This window comes from Periplaneta americana, chromosome 10 (assembly GCF_040183065.1).
Source record: "Periplaneta americana isolate PAMFEO1 chromosome 10, P.americana_PAMFEO1_priV1, whole genome shotgun sequence".
In the NCBI taxonomy this organism is placed as follows: Eukaryota; Metazoa; Arthropoda; class Insecta; order Blattodea; family Blattidae; genus Periplaneta; species Periplaneta americana.
The window spans coordinates 97,930,450-97,950,373 of NC_091126.1; the positions used below are offsets into that span (position 1 = coordinate 97,930,450).

At 34.8% G+C, this 19,924-nt stretch overlaps 1 protein-coding gene across 15 annotated transcripts in view; it reads left to right on the forward strand.

Moving 5' to 3' along the window:
• The window catches only part of Ipk1 (Inositol phosphate kinase 1), a 1,778,442-nt gene extending 1,759,061 nt beyond the window's left edge, over positions 1–19,381 (forward strand). For 11 of the 15 annotated variants that reach the window (XM_069837964.1, XM_069837963.1, XM_069837968.1 and 8 more), the window contains one exon: positions 12,251–13,871. In XM_069837964.1, the coding sequence (XP_069694065.1) occupies positions 12,251–12,455 (205 nt within the window). In that variant the 3' untranslated portion in view covers positions 12,456–13,871. Of the gene's footprint in view, positions 1–5,493; positions 10,495–12,250; positions 13,872–16,387 lie in introns of those variants that run through there. The other 4 variants (XM_069837976.1, XR_011334445.1, XM_069837977.1 and 1 more) reach the window with 4 other exon arrangements.
• Positions 19,382–19,924: the final 543 nt, after the last annotated feature.

A 19,924-nucleotide genomic window follows, 5' to 3' on the forward strand; every position in this document is an offset into this window, starting at 1 on the left:
CTAGAATACGACAAATCAAAAGCTCATATTTGTAGTAGCATGAACTTTGCAAACTTTGGGAAGACAAGAATTGATTTACAGCTAGATAAGCAAAAAGCTCTACACATCAACCAACACAATGCTCTTGTGAAAAAAAAATCGGGAGATTTTACTGCATCTTATTAACGCAGTCTGCTTTCTAGGAAAACAAGAATTGGCTTTTCGGGGTCATAACGAGAATGTGGAATCAGACAATATAGGAAATTATATTGAATATTTAAGTTCCTTAAGTGAATTTGACCATTTACTGGCCAATCATCTTGAGAGTTCAACAGTATTTCGTGGTACTTCTCTCGCAATTCAGAATGACTTAATATTTGCTATAAGTGGGGTTATGATAAAGAACATAAAACCTTTTGTGGCCATTGTTGTTGATGAAACAAGTTACTGCTCTAATCAGAGTCAATTGTCCACTGTTTTAAGATACATCGACAGTACTGCCAATATTCAAGAACGGTTTATAGGATTCACAAATGTCAGTTCGGACAAAACTGCTGCTGCTTTGTTTCAGCATGTGGAAGGTGTTATAGCAGAATACAATGTCGGCAATAAGTTAATTGCACAGACATACGATGGTGCTTCAGTTATGGCGGGAAATATTAATGGCTTAAAAACTAAAGTTCAAGAAAAGTATCCTCAAGCACTATTTGTCCATTGTTACAGCCATGTTCTCAATTTAGTTTTGCAACAAACTACTTCATCCATTCCAGAATGCCGCATTTTTTTCAAAACACTGTCGGGTTTAGCTGCATTTTTCTCATCATCTCCTAAAAGATCAGAAAACTCAAGGAATTTATGAACAAGAAACTTCCAAAAGTAGCACCAACTAGATTGAATTTTACATCTCGGCTTGTAAATACAGTAAAGGAATACAGAGAAAAACGGACTGCTTTCTTTAAAAATATCATTTGTAATGACTCTGAAGAAAACTGGGATGATGCTGTAAATGTGCAGGCTCAAGGATATTTGAATTTTTTCACACAGTTTCAGAATATATTTCTTCTTGAGGTCTATGCTAGAGTGTTCGCACATACAGATATGCTGTACAATATTCTTCAGACAAAAAGTCTAGACATAGCATACTACTTGCAAGAGGTATCAAAGTTAAAAAAAAAATACTATATCCGAGTTCAGACGTAGTGGGTTTCTGTCCATATGGAGTAATATGGAAAATGAAAATTCTTTAGCCAATGCAATGGAACCACCATTAAAGCGAAGAAAAGGAGATGATGGATTGAAATACAGGCAGCTGTACTACAGGATACTAGATCGTATGCACATGGAAATTACTGACAGATTTTCTGATTATGGAAAGCTTCAGTTCACACATCTTCTAGATTCTCAAAAATTTTCTGCTTATAGAGAAAACTTCCCGAATGAGGCACTAAACAAATTATTTCAGTCCTATAACAGTCACTTTGATCAAGTACGTTTGAAAAATGAATTAAGTGTAATATATTCAGCAGAAGTCTTTGATTTTTCGAACAAACCTATCCATGAAATAAATTCTGCCATATATAAAAACCAGCTGAACCAAGTTATTCCTGAAGTCCTTAAATTGGCAACATTAATTGTGACAATACCAGCTACGTCAGCATCGGTAGAAAGAACATTTTCTGCGTTGAAGAGAATAAAATCCTACTGTAGATCAACTCATACACAAGAACGTTTATCCGGCTTGGCACTAATATCCATTGAAAAGTCATTTCTACAGAAACTTTGCAAGTGGCCCAACTGTAATTTCAAGGACGAAGTCATCAACGTATTTTCGTCCCAATCAAGACGTCTGGAATTCACATAAATATGTAAGGAATTTTATTATAGGGATTTTAAAATATATTTTGTGTAATAATAGGGTCAGTGGTAGCCCAAACCCTTTAACCAGTATACGCCACTGCTATTTGTTCTCGTTTTTGTGATCTGCAATTTCGAGCTACATATTATCTTCAAGTGCAGTATGTTTCAGTATTTCCCCTACTGTGATTCCAATACAATGAATAAACTTTGCATCCGGTTTGATGAAAGATTTCAGACTTTTTCTAGATTTAGTTTTATCGGAAACAATATTGTACATTGAGTTTCGAGGGTTTAAACGTCCTTTTGTGTGTGTGTGTGTGTGTGTGTGTGTGTGTGTGCGTGTGTGTGCGCGTGCGTGTGCGTGCGTGTGCGTGCGTGCGCGTGCGTGCGCGTGTGTGCGTGTGCGTGTGCGTGTGCGTGTGTGTGTGTGTTTTTTTACTTTGTCCCTTGTCTCCATCTAGCTGTCTATCATTTGCTTATTTACCTACCTTTCCCTTCATTTATCCATACTATGGAACAGATTTAATAATATTAATTTTTGGCTCCATTCTATAGGGATTGTGTTAATGAAAGAGAATTCAAAACTTCCTAATTTTATTTCATAACATTAAAATTTCTAATTTTATTTTATAACATTAAAATTTGTGTTTTAATATGCTATTATAATACCTATACTTTGTAGTTTTATAAACATTAAGTTTTTTCAGTATATAATGAAATGAGTACAGTACTAGTACTGTGTTTATGTCAGAATTAATTAATAAAACTTCAGAATTTCATGATGCACGTGACTTTTGCTATCATTTCAGCTTTCTGAGTACCGGTAGCTTATATCGTATTTAACTGTTCTTGCAAACTAATCGATTTTGAAAGAATTTTGAAGCTCCCCTTTGTGCTTACGTAGCACTGTCAGAGAAATATGTACATAAAATTACATATATTTTATGTCCACTACAGTCATCATGGTACTAGAATCTACGTGGCCTTCATTAAGTTCTTTGATACAAATAGTTTTAGAGAGAAATTCGTTGTAACTTTATTTTATCAGTACTTAAGAATATGATTGCAAATATTTACATATCTCTGTGAGAAAATATAATATATATATATTAGTGTCTCCAATCTTTAGGGTCGAAATTATACAGATGGTAGAGGACTCTAAACTGAGCATTTTGACATCAGGAACCAGTGATCAGAAATGGGTATTTCAGGAGCTGTACCATAACTATAAGGTCTTGAACAAGTAATAAGGTAATACACTTGAAGAACATTTTTGCAAGCTGCTTTAATTTTTTACGCACATAAATAACTTACATCTCATAGCAACTGTTCAAAGTGGTGATCACCAGCCTTGATACATCTAGAACAATGCATGACTTTTGCCCATCTCTTAAGTATCCCTGGTGTTTTTGTTGTATAATGAGGCAGACAGGTAAAAATTTGTTGCCCAGGTGATCAGTGATATGAAGTGGGCAGTATTACAACCACATTCTCTTGCAAACAAGATATTTAATGTTTTATTTCCAAAACAACATACACCTCATAGCAACAACGTAGAGCTCAGAGCAGTTGTTGAAAGTGGTGACCACCTGTCTCAATACATATTACAATGATGCATGAAATTTTGTAAGCAATAACAAATAACAAATATCATCATGGAAGCACCAGACAGTTGTTTGTTATGAAAATTAAAGCAGCTTACAGAAACGTCCCTCACATACACTTCAAGATCTCGTGGCATCCGAAATATCCATTTCTGATCACTGTTTCCTTATGTCAAAATTCTCAGTTTAGAGTCCTCAATTATGTATGTAATTTTGACTCTAAAAGTTGGAGACACCCTGTATATACGAGGATTGGGCCGTAAGTCATGGTAACTATTTTTTATTGTGAGAATTGGAGCGTGAGTAGAAATGTGAAATATATAGATGAAAGGTCAAGGAATGGACGAAATGTGCGGACATTTAACAACATGTCAACATTTTGCTCCTCATGTTTATTAGGTCGTTGCCATAACATTATAGGGTTCCTGTGTCAGAATCATTACAGTACACATACCCGCTTTAAAGGCCCTCAAAGTAGCTACCCACTTTGCGACTGTCCGGTATGGAAGGGTACAATTCGCGACAGCTTCTATCAACTCTCTGTGGCACTCTCTGGCATTTCTCCTATGGAGATATACGAGCGTTGTTCAACATGGGTTACATCCATCCTGCACAGTGCTACACTGACAACTGATTTAACATTACTCTCTGTTTTATTACAGACAAGCACAGAGCAATCTTGTGTTTCTTAAAAAAAATAGTTGCCATGACTTATGGCCCAACTCTCGTGTGTGTGTGTGTGTGTGTGTGTGTGTGTGTGTCTATATATATATATATATATACACACCCACACAGGGTGATTCACGAGGAAAGGTAAAAAATTTGGGATGTGAATTCTGAAGTCATTCTGAGTCACTGTTACAGAGATATGGCTCTTTGATTTCACAAAAACTTCCGGGATTCCATTATACTAACTCGCATTTAGAGGCAGATAACGGACAAATTTAAAGTTTGTATTCACGTATGCATACATACCTAATATTCTAGATGTCGGGGTCGATTTTTCGTACATTTTCAAAGGTACCTTCTTCTGCTTCAATGCACTGTTGCGCTCGGGCGTGAATCGCGCTTATCACTCAGGAGAGTTGCATGTGCCTGTTCTTTATGCGGAGTGCAGCATCCAAAATATGGTCGATTAGCGCCTCTCTCATTTTCACCTTCCTTTGGTATATCAAGTCTTTCATCCAACCCCATAGACGGTAAGTACTCTTCGATATAATACCCTTCTGTTCGGAAAGCATCGTTCATATTCAGTGATGGCGCGCAAGGAACTTCCATTGCACAAACCATAAACATACACAATATCGGTGTATTCTGCAGTCGAAAATTTATAAGGCATCTTGAACACAACTTAACACTTCCGATAACTGTACCTGTATAACTACTGTACTGTAAGTAGCTGACTGAACTGCTGTGAACTGATAAGCAATAGTGTATTTGTGTTATGCGCGGGATCTGTGTCATTACATTAGATAAGGGCAGGCGATTGGACATTTGTAAGTAGCTGACTGAACTGCTGTGAACTGATAAGCAATAGTGTATTTGTGTTATGTGCGGGATCTGTGTCATTACATTAGATAAGGGCAGGCGATTGGACATTTGTAATCCCCCATCACCTGGTTTGTGAGGTGAATGAACTTATCCACGTTGCTCACAATGTAGATTCCAATGTTACGTCATTCATTGCGATCAGTGACCTTGTCTTACATCTCACGTCAGTAGCATATGGTAACATCTGATTCACATTGGGGCGAGACGTTTTACCAAAAAAATGCATCTAGCTCCACCATCATTCGAAAACAGACCTATGTTCATATGAACTTTTTCACTCAAAATGGCCTAAGATATCGTATACTAAATTTTTTACCTTTCCTCGTGAATCACCCTTTATATATATATATATATATATATATATATATGTGTGTGTGTGTGTGTGTGTGTGTGTGTGTGTGTGTATGTATGTATGTGTGTGTGTGTGTGTGTATGTATGTATGTATGTATGTATGTATGTATAAAACTGTAGTTTACTTGAATTTTAATTATTATTTCACAGAACCCAAAACCACATACCTGCTCATCATGTGGTCCGAGAATCAGATGGTCATGCACACGTCATGAATGTTGGAGTTACGGATCTTGATCCTAAGCCTTTGTCATGCATCGAGAAGCACCGCAAGAGAGATTGTGAGGTTCTTACTGCTTGCTTAGAATTGCTAGGTCCGCAAACAGCACATGTAGGTGATACTGTTTGCTGAGCAGTCTTGTTGTCCAATTGATACACAATGCCTTAGATCTGTAATTATCACCTGTGTAATATGTGTCCTTTTGAATTAAGTAAAAGAAGGAAACATATCTTGAACTCGACTTGGCAACTAAATTAGCAGTGAAAATTTCATTGAGTAATGCGTCTATCACTGCCATGTTCCATTTGGTGTGTTAACAAGTGCAGTTATTGTATACACATCGCAAGTGAGAATCTGATATCTGCCTGTATAACATTGTTTCAGTCAAACGTCTCCTTCTATCTACACCTCGATTTTCATGTCGGTGTGTAAGCACATTCAGGAAGTTTGGCAACTTTTACTTCATATAAGGAGTCAGACCTCAGGGCTTGTAATATAATTTGTTTTGATTTTTAAACTGAATGCATGACGATTATTGTCACTTCCAAGTTCTGTTTTTTGTTCCTGTTGAAAGAGTGTGGTCAGTATTACTGTATGTACCTGGGAATGCGAATGTACAGATATGCAAATGGTGTCAACACATGTGAATATTATATTCCTAAGGGCTTCCAGGTAAAGTAAACTCTCAATAGTGAGTCACATTCCATTGCTAGAAATGAAAAGACATAAGTCCGGGGTCCATATCTAAAGAGAATCACAATGTGTTGAATATCAAGCAAGTATTAATGTAATAATAGAAAGATAAGTGTTGTAACTCTTGCTTTGAATTTTGAAGGAAGAAATGTGATTACTTGCAAGAAAATCTATAGTGATTCTATGTGAACGAATTCTGTGTTTGAATTGTTATGAGTTAAAATCAGAAAATAAAGCGACTTTGTCACACACAGCGAATTTAACGATATAACATCACTTCTTAATGTAATCACCCTGCTTATCAACACATGTGTAATAGTTGAAGGCTCATCTGATCCCATATGCAAAGAAAGATTTTGATTTAGATTGACTGCTTCCTTAACTTCTCCTTTATCACCATAACCAACACCACCACAACCATTATCATTATCATATCGTCGTCGTCCTCGTCCTCATCATCATCATCATCATCATCATCATCATCATCATCACCACAAGGTCAGGACTATAGAATGAATGTACAAGTTAAAATATCAGCTTCTTGATTATTTCCATTGGCGCAACAACGGGGAGGTAAGGGGGTAAGATTTAACCCCGAAACTTCCAAGGGGTAAATAATGTAGTTTTTACCCTCCTAAACTATTATAGAGTTATATAGTGCGGTTTTTACTCTTCTTTATGACGAAAATTTAAGTTTATAATGTAATCATTTATTTTAGTGAGATGAAAGTTGTTTAAAGTCACTTTATTATAATAACAAAATTCGAATCATTGCGACAATCACAATAAACTAATGCTCTTCTTATCTGTGGTTCAGAACCCCACAACATTGAATTCAGAAGCAGTTTGAATATTGTCGAAGTCAGGAATTCGATGTGCTGTTCATGTTACATGTATTCATTAATTTATTTGTTTAATGTTAATTTAATTAATTTGTTTTATAGTTCAAGGTTTTGGTTTTTATTTATCGATCTAAGTGTTATTAATTTTAAGCTACCAATGTTGTTATGAAGAGTTAAGAGGTCCTTTACTAATCCCTAGATTACACATTCTTAAGAAAAAAAAATGGAAGATAATGGTCAGAACCTAAATATGCATTATTGTTCACTTCCTTTATATCAGACTTGGACATTTTGTAATCGATTACTGAATACATGATTACAGTCACAATTACTAAATATGTTATCAGAAAAGTGAAAAAGTTAAAAATGATCAATTTAACATAATGTTTCAAATAATATTCTTCGTAATTGTTTACAATCAACTTTATAAAAATTAGCATTTAATAGAAAGTTTAAAAAATATTTATTTCAAATGAACTTCAAAATATTTAACTAAATTCTTTTTATAATTCAAATTTTCTCTTTAATCAACCTCTGTTCAAAGTTTAGATCTGATAGTCTATTGGCTTTTGGACTATTTTGTCACTGTGTCAAATGAAAACAGTTTTAAGCTAGCTGATAGTACAGCATAGTTAATCCCCCATGAGAGTTATGATAAGACATGTCATGAAAATTGCACATGACAAAATTCTTACCCCCACCCCAAACAAACTATGTTGTTGCATCACTAATTATTATTTCAGTGGATGCTGCCACTGAATGCAGATGAGTGTTATCATTCTAAAGAAATATCTGTGCGTGGATTTGGATCTCCTCGGTGTTCAAGGTTTCAGACTTTTACATTACCGGTACCCACTTTTGTTCACAGTGCTCTCCACCTACTTTGACTAGAGCAGTGGACGATATCTCATTTGAAAGGTACAGTAAGGAATATACGTACACACTAAAAATATAATCATTCAAAAGTCTTGGAAAAATACCAAAATGGCGGCCCTATCAAAATCATCTATGATTTTCACATGTCCACCATCTAAAACATTTACTATTTCATGAACCACTCAACATATGCTAATGAACAAGTGCTCGTAAGAAATCTCTAACAATGCCTAACAACACGCAAAAATAAAATTTAAGATATATAAAGTCTAATTTTGAAAACATGTATACATTTCATTAAATTAAATCTTACAGCTTCATGAAGAGAAATTGCATAAATAGTGTAGAAATTTGCGCGTAAATAACAAATGTATCAGAAGGTGTCGGGAATGTGAGTGAAGACGAATACCACTTTAAACAACTTCTATAACACAGGTTCATTCATTCATTCATTCATTCATAGTTTTCTGCCCAAGGGCAGGTTTTTCACTGCAAATCCAACATTCTCCAATCCGCCTTCCTCTTAGTCTCTGCATACAAACCATATATCTTAATGTTGTCTACCATCTGATAACGTCTTCTGCCCCTAACTTTTCTCCCGTTCACCATTCCTTCAAGTACATCCTTCAGTAGGCAGTTTCTTTTTCTGTTCATTATCAGTTTCAGGTTAGTATTTGTTATGAAATCTGTACTTGTTGCGATAATGCCTGTTATTTATTTCTTAAGATAACTCTAAAATTTTACCGGGAAGTGACTATTGCTTTCTTGAGAGCAAATTTGCTTTAATTTCTGATTTTGCCTCGTAAGTTCCTGTATAATTTGGCATATTAATAATCGCTGTTGAAGCTGTGATTCGCAAATAATATGTTACCTTCGGAGAAAAGCAAAATCCCCCTCAATATATTTTTTAATAATAAGTTCAGCACGATGGTTTCTGGTTTGAAGCTTCCTAGTGTGACTAATTCATCACTGGCGCTACAGTTCGTGAAGGACCTGGACCTCCTCAATTAGTTGAAACCACTCCTCTCTGTCCTGTGTCCTCTGTCTCCATCTTCTCACATCAACTCTCCATAGATCGTCCTCTATATCTTGGAGCTATCTGAGTTTAGGTCTTCCTCTCCCTCTTGCATAGGCGGAGAGAGAACCGTTTCCTTTGGGGGGAGGGGCAAAGCAAAACCATAAAATCCCCATATAACAGGGTTATGAGAGACATCATTTACCTCCTTCCCCTGTTATAGCTTGACTGTGGTACAGTATAGTATATCAGAATATGATCATTTAATGAAGGTTTTTTTTTTTTTTGAGGGGGCACGTTTCTTTCAGTGTTATATCCATATTCGGATGTTTTGGACCAAGCTTGAACTGTAAATCTACTACAAATTATAATAGGGCATAATTTAAAACAATCTCCCTTTTCTCTCTCGTACAGAAACATATGCATGCATCAATAAAACTATGTAACAGTGCTAACAGAAACTTTTTTATATTAAGCTTTCCTGAAGATATCATACGAAATGTAAATTCTGATTATTTTATTTAATCTCGTCTTTATACCGGAATCACTTTTCTTTTTTCTGCATTGTTTTGCAGTATGTTATCCATATTTCTCCAAGTGTCGGCCTGAACACCTGTAGATTTCTAACACATGAGTACAGGCTGTTACAAAAGAAACATTACAGTGCTTCTATTCCTCAAATGAGATATAGAAATTCTTATACATTCAAAAATTTTAAATAAATATTATAGTCCAGACACATGATCTGAAGACATTAATTCGTCAATTTAAGCATAGAAACTTAATCATAAAAAAATAAAAAAGATATTTTAATTTCAATATTTTCTAATGTTAATAAAAAAAAGTTCAGACAAGTTTGGTGGGGGGCAATGCCCCCCAAGCCCCCCCCCCCCATAACTCCGCCTATGCCCTCTTGTTCCACCTGGATGTCCATATAATTTCCTTTTAGACAATCTGTTTTCTGGCATATGCTCCATTAGTCTCAGCCATCTTAATCTACCTTTCTTAATAAATTACAGTAAACTACATTTGGTTTACCAAACATTTCTAACAGATCTCTTTTACTCCTACTTTTAATTTGTCCAGTTTCGAAGAGTACATCATATATTTTCCTCAGTACCTTCCTTTCTCAAACTTGTAATATATTTCACTATTTTTATTCACTACCCAGGTTTCAATGGTGTATCTTACTACTGGCCTGATTATAGTTTTATATATTATTTTTTCTCAGATCTGGATAGTGCAGTATGACTAATAAAATAATGACATTTAAATAAATGTACACATCAAATGCCCATCAAGATGTGGTATCTGTTGAAAATATTGATCTGAAAAAATATTGTTAAGTTATTAATGCTAGTAATACCCAAAGAATTTGTTTTGCATGAAAAAGAAGAAAAGACTCGGAAGTTTACACACTTCCTACATTATGAATGAAAAATTTAATTCATTATTGAGTTATATAAGAAACCTGGTCTGGGAGATGAAATAAATTTTTTTAAGAATTTTGTCCTTTATTTTCTCTGTAGAATTAATACCATTTTATGCAGTCCTAGCATTATAAACAAGTTGTGACGATCAAAATCATGCATTATGGGCTCCTTAAGACACATGTGCTATAAATGTTGCCCAGCAGCACAGAAACGATGACTTAGTGCACATCAAGAGCCATTATCGATGATTAGAAACAAAATGAAAGTTACTTTGAAAACGGAAAGAAAACCAGCTCCTAAAATTCATGATGCCATCACATGAAAAAAAGTGTACTCGAAAATTTCAAGTCATTTAGTCATTTTGTAATTTATTTACTGTTTATAATGCTAGGATTGCAGAAAACATATCCAAATCGTGTATAATCTTGATTATAACACTCGTGAAAATTAGTGCACTCACTGATCACTCATGCACTAAACATTCACGCATGCCACAATTCCCAAGATTATACTCTTATTGCATAAGTAAATATTACTCCAGAATATATGCGAAGATAATGCCTTGTAATAAAGATATTACTGCAACTGTATTCAATTATTTTATGTAACTATTACACAAAGCCCCTTGACATACATTTTGTTTCAGCATAACATCTAAGTAAAAAATAACTGAAATAAAAATGACGTACGTCCATTACAAAAATATAACGCATGTGCGCATAAAATTAAAAGTACATATCATCACTTAAGTTCCTGTTAACAGTGTGCATCATACATCATGATGCCCATATTAGAAAAAGTATGCAATTGAATTTTTTAATTCCACCATTTAGGATTAGGTTACATTTTTATATACAGTATAGCTAAATTTAATGTTCATCATTTTATGGATAAATGCAGAAGCAGTAATATTCTTTTTCAATCTAGGCCTAAATATAGCATTTATTCACAGTTCTCACTTTTTAATGTGCAATTATTGATTGCAAATTTTATGAGTTATTTCTTGCTCACGTCAGAGTACAGCAATACTTGTCATTATTTTCACCTATCACTTTATTGGGGGTAGTAATATAATAAGTTGTCTTTTACAGGTGCTACTTCCCTCAAAGAGTCTAGCAGAAGTTCAGGAAGTCCTTTGACATTTACCAAATCTGGAAGCATTACATTCCAATCAGCCAACTATTTAAAGAAAATACTGTTTTATTTGCGCATTTGTAATGAAGTGGATGCAGTCCAAGAGAAAAAAGTGGATTGGATTTTATGATCAAATTTTAATTGGCAAAGTAATGGTCCAGATGGAAATACAGTACGTCTAGAGATAGAGAGAACTGCGGCCTTGGACTGAGCAAGAGTTGCCATACCTACTGCCAGAATTACATGTAAACAGTCAGCAAGTCCACTCTATCTCTAGACGCACTGTACACTTAGAAGAAAAACAATTTCAGACATAGGCCTATAACAAAAATTATCATTAAAATAATTGAAGCTGCTAATGAAAATGTATCCATTCTTTAAGAGTGCGCATTTAAAAAGTGAAATTGTGAACTTTACTGTGATGAAACCAAATATCTATAATTAAAAATGCTGCTGAGATATATTTTTGGCAACGAATTTTTATAAAGTTTACGAAGAAAGAACGTTTTAGCAACATAGAAATAATTTTATGAGTGTCTGTATTAGACTTATTGCTCTATTAATGAAAATCTCTCGGCTCAGCCCAATTATTCATTGCCGATACTGCAAAGAAGATAATGATCCCCACTTGTCCTATTGCCAGCCGCAAATGCGAGCCATGAATTTCAGTAAGTGAAAATCTTGTTACTCTTAGGTATGGTGTTGAGTTGGATGTGCTGTGTGTGACAGACTGCAGAGATAGTCTTCAAGCCCAGGTAAAGACGAAATTTTTCATCTTAATATGGCTTCCAGAATGGCTCAGGGTTCACGCAGCCTCCTATACAATTGAGTATCACATCTTTTCCAGGGGCAGAAACAACCAGAGTAGTGCTTCCCACTTCACCTCCTCCTGGTGCTGAGGTCAAGAAAACTTGGGAACTGAACATTCCTGCCTCACATGTGCCTCAGTAAGGTGTACGAAAACACCTTTACCTTTTTACTTTGAAATTGTATAGGCAAATTTATATTAAAAATGTGTTCACGATATTAACATGAAACTAACATTTTTCCTTCAGTCTCGAACAAGGAAGCTGTGTATCTGTGTTTCCATAGTTGAAATGTTGTACAAAGTTATATAGTGTGTTGTGTACAAATGTTTATAATTTTGTTGTGTTAATCGATAGGACTGTGAACTTACATTGTAAGAAGTACTAGGATGTATATTAATTAGACCGACATACTTTGGGATCATATAGAGAACCTCATTTTTAGAACCTTTTTAGTATGGAATGTATGGCCACTGGCTGCTTATTACGAGGTATACTTTGAACGTTAGACATCATGCTCCTCTGCCTCTAACTGCACTCTGTGCTTAGTATCATACTTCCATGCAACTTGGTGACCTCCTCGTACTAATCTAAGCTTACATTATGGAACATTTTGGATGGAACGAGTTGGTGGACATGCACATAACACATTCCTTAAAGCAGCATCTGGTTCTGGTCATGGAGCACAAAGGATTTACCACGAACTCTTCCCAAACTGACGAGTTCTTGACTATGCTACATTTTCTGGCATTGATTGTAGACGATACGATCAGGGCTCATTAATTTTCATATAAATTATTACATTAATCTCTTTCCATCAATTTGACCAACATAAATAATTACAAGATATCCTGTTGCCATGAAACAAAACGTCAAAACCCATGGGTTCTTTAATTTAAAAAGTCTAAATATAAGTTCTCTAAACGATCTACAAAGATACTCCATATATTCGCAAATATATAATATGATTATTGTAATATAATAGCTGTGATAGTAGATTTGCATATAACCATTCGAAGTTTGCACTGCTAATTCAGTTGCATTGTATGGTGGTGCCATGCATAAATGAAAATCTTTATACCACAATTTCGATAATATGTATATTGTAATGATTTACGTCCGGTGAAGTCTCTATTTAAGGTTTTTATGAAGAACTGAATAGACCTAAAATGGGAAATGAAGTTCACCTTGTGAAGAATTAGGCATGGGATAGTTGAATTCAGTGTACAAACGATGGAGGAAAACCTTGCTTCATTAAAAACCTTAAATAAGGTTCCACATATACTGGTGTTGTGTTTCTTTGTACTTTGCACTAGCTTAGCTAAATTTATGTTAACTAATCGATTACAAAGTGTACGTAATTGCCAGTTCAGTTAACAACTGTTAAAATGTCAGGGTCATAAGAAAACTCTGACACAGTAATTATTTTTATAATGTTAGTCTCAATCCAAAGAAACTTGAATATTTTATACAGTACTGAAAGGGCAGAAATAAAACTGTTCTTAAATTTGTGCTATTTTATATGTGTCCTTGTAGTTTATTCTTAGCCCTAAGAGATTTTGTTACGTATTTTGTACGATTGTCCCCCAACAATAAGGTTACCAGACATCTCTGTTTCCCAGGGACAGTCCCCTAATTTTGCTTCTTATCCCTGGATGTAATATGTTCCCAGATATCCCCGGATTTTCAGTGTTAATTATAATTAATGGTTAAATGATACTTGCACATTGCTGTGGATCAATTGGACCACATTTTGCAGAAAGAAACCAACCCACATTATACCTAAACTGAGAAAAATGCAATTTAAGGTTAAACGTGAGTGATAAATTAATAAGTAAATATAACTACATACGTATTGCTTTAACCAAAAGCGTATTATACGAAGTATTTTTGTTAAAAATATGGATCCTTGGAATTATTTAATTGTAGAGACATTAAATTTGTATGTGGGTTGATTCCTTTCTGCAGAATGTGTCCAATTTTGCTAATGCAACTTTGCAGATTTTTCATGATAACATAATTAAAACTGAAGGTGACGACATAACTGCAGTAGTCTTCCATACTGTTATCAAGGTTAATAGAAAAATTGAACTCTAGGAAAGAAGATAAATTTATTTCATGACCAGTTACGCAACTTTCGGCATCTTTAAAAGAAGTAGTTCTTATTCCATTACAGAATTCTCAGTCTCTCTTGTGAATTTTATGAAATTACTGCTGAATATCTCAATGCCTGAGTTATTCATTCACAAGATAAAATATGTATGAAATGTGTATGGCTGAGATTTCCTCCTTGAAGAGAGAGTCCATTATTTTTCTTTGAATGTAGATTGACTTGACCTGGATGAAGATAATTTATTTGACGAAATTTCTTGCTTGAAGAAATACGACTTCAGAGGAAATATTCATAGTCATTATCAAAGTGGAATGAAGAAAATGCCACTCTTTGCTCAAAATGGAACGAATGTTTTAATTTATCTCTGAGAAAATGATTCCCTATGTACAACTTCAGAAGTAGATTGAACTACGGTATCTCTGTGTCTTTCTGCATGTAATGCTTCAGTGGAGAAAGTTTTTTTCTTTAATGAAGATGATGTCGATATCCCAAAAATTCAAAATGAGTTTAAAAACTGTTCGAGTCATGCTTGCTATCTTAACCAACTTCATCATAACCTATCCACAGAAGACCTGCTTAAAAAAATTCAGTCTTCTGAAAAACACCAGTAGTTTAAATAGTAGGTAAGTAAAATGAATATTTTTAGTGTGTAAGTAGAATGCGAATTAAATTTCTTCAAATTTTATAAGAACAATACAAGTGAATGGCAAACTAACAGAAATGTTAAAATTACATAGTTGCTTTTTTCATATGTCATTATTTGTCGCCGGAAATTGTGAAAAAAATCAGGTAACTTCGCTCAACATTTTAATATTATTTCGGATTTCCTATTAGAAAGTTCAATATTTTGTGGTCTTCATGAACTCAGGAGAGACAGATTGTCACTTTTCTATCGAATATTCATAAACAAAATAACTCAATAGTGGCTTCTCACCAAAATGACTCATAGCTGTGTATTCTGTGAGTAGTTTCTTCTTCGTCGTCTTCTTCTTCTTACTATTATTATTAATACTATTATTATTATTAATATCATCATCATCATCATCATCATCATCATCATCATAAGGAAGTTTTACGAATTATAAGAGAAAACCATTTCTGAAATAGCCTACATCTGTATAGTTTAATGTGAATGGCTAATTTTTTTAATGAATATTAGTAATTTTCTAATAAAAAAATTAACATTTAGTAAACTTGTTCTGTGACTAGTGAAATTTACAAACTATAGCTACAGCAGAGTAATAAATTAATTAATATAAAAGTTAATAGGCATGCTGAAAGGGAATAAAGAATAGAAAATATTTTACTTTTACCTTATTTAGAGGAAAATTTGGTTGTCTGCTTCTTTGTTCAGCAAGGCTTTGTCTATGATACAAGCAGTGGGTGGCAGGGCAGTAAAGTAGCAAAGCATCAGAATGGTGATTATATGTCCTTATTTTGTGGCTAGCAGTTTTTAGTGACACCACTCTATCGCTCACATCTATCAGAGCCACCTTATACTTATAAATATTTGAAACAATGGGAAGATAGAGATAAGTGGTATGGTACTGTTCTGATGCTTACTGCTCTGCTACCTGCCACCCACCACTTGTATCATAGCCAAAGCCCAAAGCAGTCAATAATCTTTTCTTTGAATTTGGGGAACTCAGCAATAATAATAATAATAATAATAATAATAATAATAATAATAATAATAATAATAATAATGATTTATTTTAGCTGGCAGAGTTAAGGCCGTAAGGCCTTCTCTTCCACTCAACCAGCAATCTCTTCCACTCAACCAGCAACTTCCACTCAAATGTCTTTGTGAATGCTAAGAACCACCGATATATTGTATGTGTCTTGACCCATGTGGAAGCCCAGCACTGCTTTTGATGTACTGGTACGTAACGTTTCTTTCTATACTCCACAGATATCTCGTTTCAGAAGTTTTCCTCCACACAACATAGGAAAATATTTAATGAGCCTTTTGCACGTGGGGACTGGAACATCTGTGTGGAATTCAAGGAATCTTCCACAAGGCAGAAGGATAAGCTATGGCAAGCGTCTTCAAAATGAGTTATTATTTTAACGACAATGATATTACAGGCTTCCTTAGCACCAGGAACAGTATTTGTGTTCTCCATTTTGGAACATTTTGTAATTGCCTAGGAAGAAAGTTGGAGCAAGTTTCCACTAAAATGTGTCAATAGAACATGAAAAGTGTTGAAGAGCTCTACTTAAAGTTAGGCATTTATTTATGATTTTTGGATTTTGTTATACGAAACGTCCAGATGCAAGAGATTGAAATTAAAAAAAGTTTATTGAATTTGTAAAAATATTTCGTCATTTACAGTAGCGTGCAAATTAATCCGAACAACGTAATTACTTATGCAAAAACACTCAAATGGGATAAAAAAAAAAGGATCTACGACATACCTCAGTAATCTATGTGGCCTCCCTTGTTCCTAATAACAGCTCTGAGACGATTTGGCATGGATTCCACTAATTTCCCACAAATATTCTTCATTTATTCATCGCGAAACCATACACCAATGAGGGCAGAAATCATCTTCTCCTTTGTAGAACAATCCATTTTTTGCATTCTTCTTTTCCAAATTGACCACAAGTTCTCAATGGGGTTGATGTCAGGTGAGTTGCCTGGCCAGGGGAGTACCTGAATATTCTTCTTGTTGAAGAATTCTGTAGTTTTTCGAGATGTATGGCATGGTGCCAGGTCTTGTTGGAACACACCTCTGCCATCCAGAAATGATTTTTGCAGCTGGGGTACAATTCTGGTTTCCAATAAGTGAATATATTTGTCAGAATTCATCATTCCCTTGATAGGTATTAATGCTCCAGGCCCTTCATGTGTAAAACAACCCCAAAACATTACTTTAGGGGGGTATTTGGGTGCTTGTTGGAGATGAGCTGCTGTTACTTTTTTGGATCCTTTCCGTACGTAAGAAACACGGTGGCCGTGGACCTCGAAATGAGAGTTACCGGAAAAAAGTCCATTCTTCCAGTCATTCACTGTCCAGTGTTGATGTAATTTTGCCCACATTAAGCGTTTTTTACACATAACAGGGGTTAGCTTACGAGCCCTTCGTCCAGCTTCCAAAAGCCTACGCCGCACTGTTGTGACGTGAATATTCGCCCCAGTGGTAGCCATTAACTCGCGGGTTAAGTCCACAGCAGTTAGTCTAGGATTTAATTTACTTTTCCTGACAATTAAACGATCATCTGCAGGTGAAGTCTTCCTTTTCCGGCCACAGTTTCCTTTTTTCTGGGGTGTGATGGATCCAGTCTCCCTGTATCGTTTTATGATCGAATTAACAGTAGCCAAACCGATGTGACATTCTGCAGCAATTTGCCTCTGTGTCATAGAAGAATGCTCTGCTAATGTTATAATTTTAGACCGTTTTTGTGGAGTTGTATCCATTTGTGAAGACGACAGAATGTACACAGGATTGCAGTATTAAGTCTTCAACACAACTGAAATGCTTATAAGTACAAAACGACAGGCAAAATGTCACATATTATGAAAAAAATAATAACAACAGACCTTCAACAATGGAATTACACGTACTACAGATGTCAATTAAAGCGGTATGAGCAGCTGTGAGGCCAACAATGACAGAAAATGTAAAAATATGTCGTGTTCAGATTGATTTGCACGCTACTGTAAGTGTCGAGGTAGAACAAAGATTCTTGAATTGTGATGTCATTCCAACCATATTCATTTTGGATGTTATCAGAGTATTTCAAGAGAGTCTCATTTTTTTCTTTTATATATACTGTGCTGACAATCCTACTTCGAAAGTTCCATGTAGTCTCAACAAATTTGGGTACCTATAGTTGTCTCTCAAATACTTTTCTAAGTAGTATACTCGATTGGGAGAAACTGAGGGAAAGAAAGATTTGCAGAAAACCATCGAATTTCTTTCATAGAGGAACAGTCTTGTTACACTATCAAGTTCAGCTGGTGAACATAACAATGAACGAAATAAGGACAATAGAAAACTTCTTACATCTTCGTCTGAGCACTTTCATTCACCATGCTTGCCTGCAGCATCCTTTAGGCCTGTGCAGTCAAATTTTGTTCGAGTTTATAAGGAAGCAATCGTAAAACTGATTCCAATCCCTCTACCATCCTTATCATTCACGTAATTAAAAACAATTATAAAGTGGCTAATACAAGCAATGTCTGTTGCCTTATCAGCTTTATTTCTTTCTTTTCACTTCTGTTTTCTTTTTTTATAGAAGACGCCATCTGGGCACTAGGGTTGTGGAACACAGTACAAATGTACTTTATTTGAATCATTTACTGTACTCGTACACTCAGTGTTTTTGTTGGGGAAACATTTTTGGAGGTATTCATCTTACTTTAGAATTTCCCTTATAACCTCGTAAGTATGATCGCTCTCCAGTTCACCTTTCCTGCATGCAGTTTCAGCTACTGACATTCATTCCTTTCAAAAGACACGTAGTACATAAAGAGCTAGATTGAAAGTAGTTAAAGGCAGCTCAACACAGGAAACAAACACTAGATTGTTTGCTCTTTCAATCTGAAGACGGTTCCTCTTCTTCATCATTACTGCATTAACCCTCCTGCTATGAAGAGGGGTAATAGGATTACCCCACTGATGATTTTTCAGTACTATTTTAATTTTACTACATATTTCTTTCTGAAATTCCATGCATTTGTCCGTCATATGTCTACTAACAATTTGAATTAAGACTGACATAAATACAGAGTGTAACAAAAGTTTCTGTAACAGTATGTTAAAATTATTCTCTTGTTGATTTCCATTTTCTCAGGAACCGTGACCAAATTATATGGTGTAGGAGTTGGTACTACGTCTTGATTGTGGTGTGATGCAATCGTTAATTATTAATTTGGCTGAAAATGTGATATTTACCATCAAATATTTGAAAAAAAAAAAAAACTAAAATTCTGCTTTCAGTGAACTAACAATAACACTGGCTACATAACGACTGACTGCATCTGTTGTTTCGTCTATTGATATCCATACTCTCTCATTTTCTAGTTCATTTCTGATTTCTTCTATGTTTTTGTCGTAAAATTGTTTTACGTACACTTTTCGCAATGTTGATTCATTTGGAATCTGTCAACCTGTGTATTTCTGTAAGAATGTACAGAGTGTGTTTTTTTTTAATTTGAAGAGTGGAATGTTGAAGGAAATAAATGCATTGCACAAATCTGTGTTAAAATCATGCACTGTATTATATGAACCACTGTGCTCTTGCTGTAAATTCTGAACTTTTGTTTTTTCAAGTATTTTTCTATGTTTATCCGAGTGAATATGATGATCAACATTGAAATTCTTACAGCCTAAAATTTCGACATTGCAAAGTTTGTAGAACAGTTTATTATGGCAAACACATTGCCACCATACTTTGAAACACATGCTTTCAGTTTATTATATGTATTTGGTTTATGTTTCGG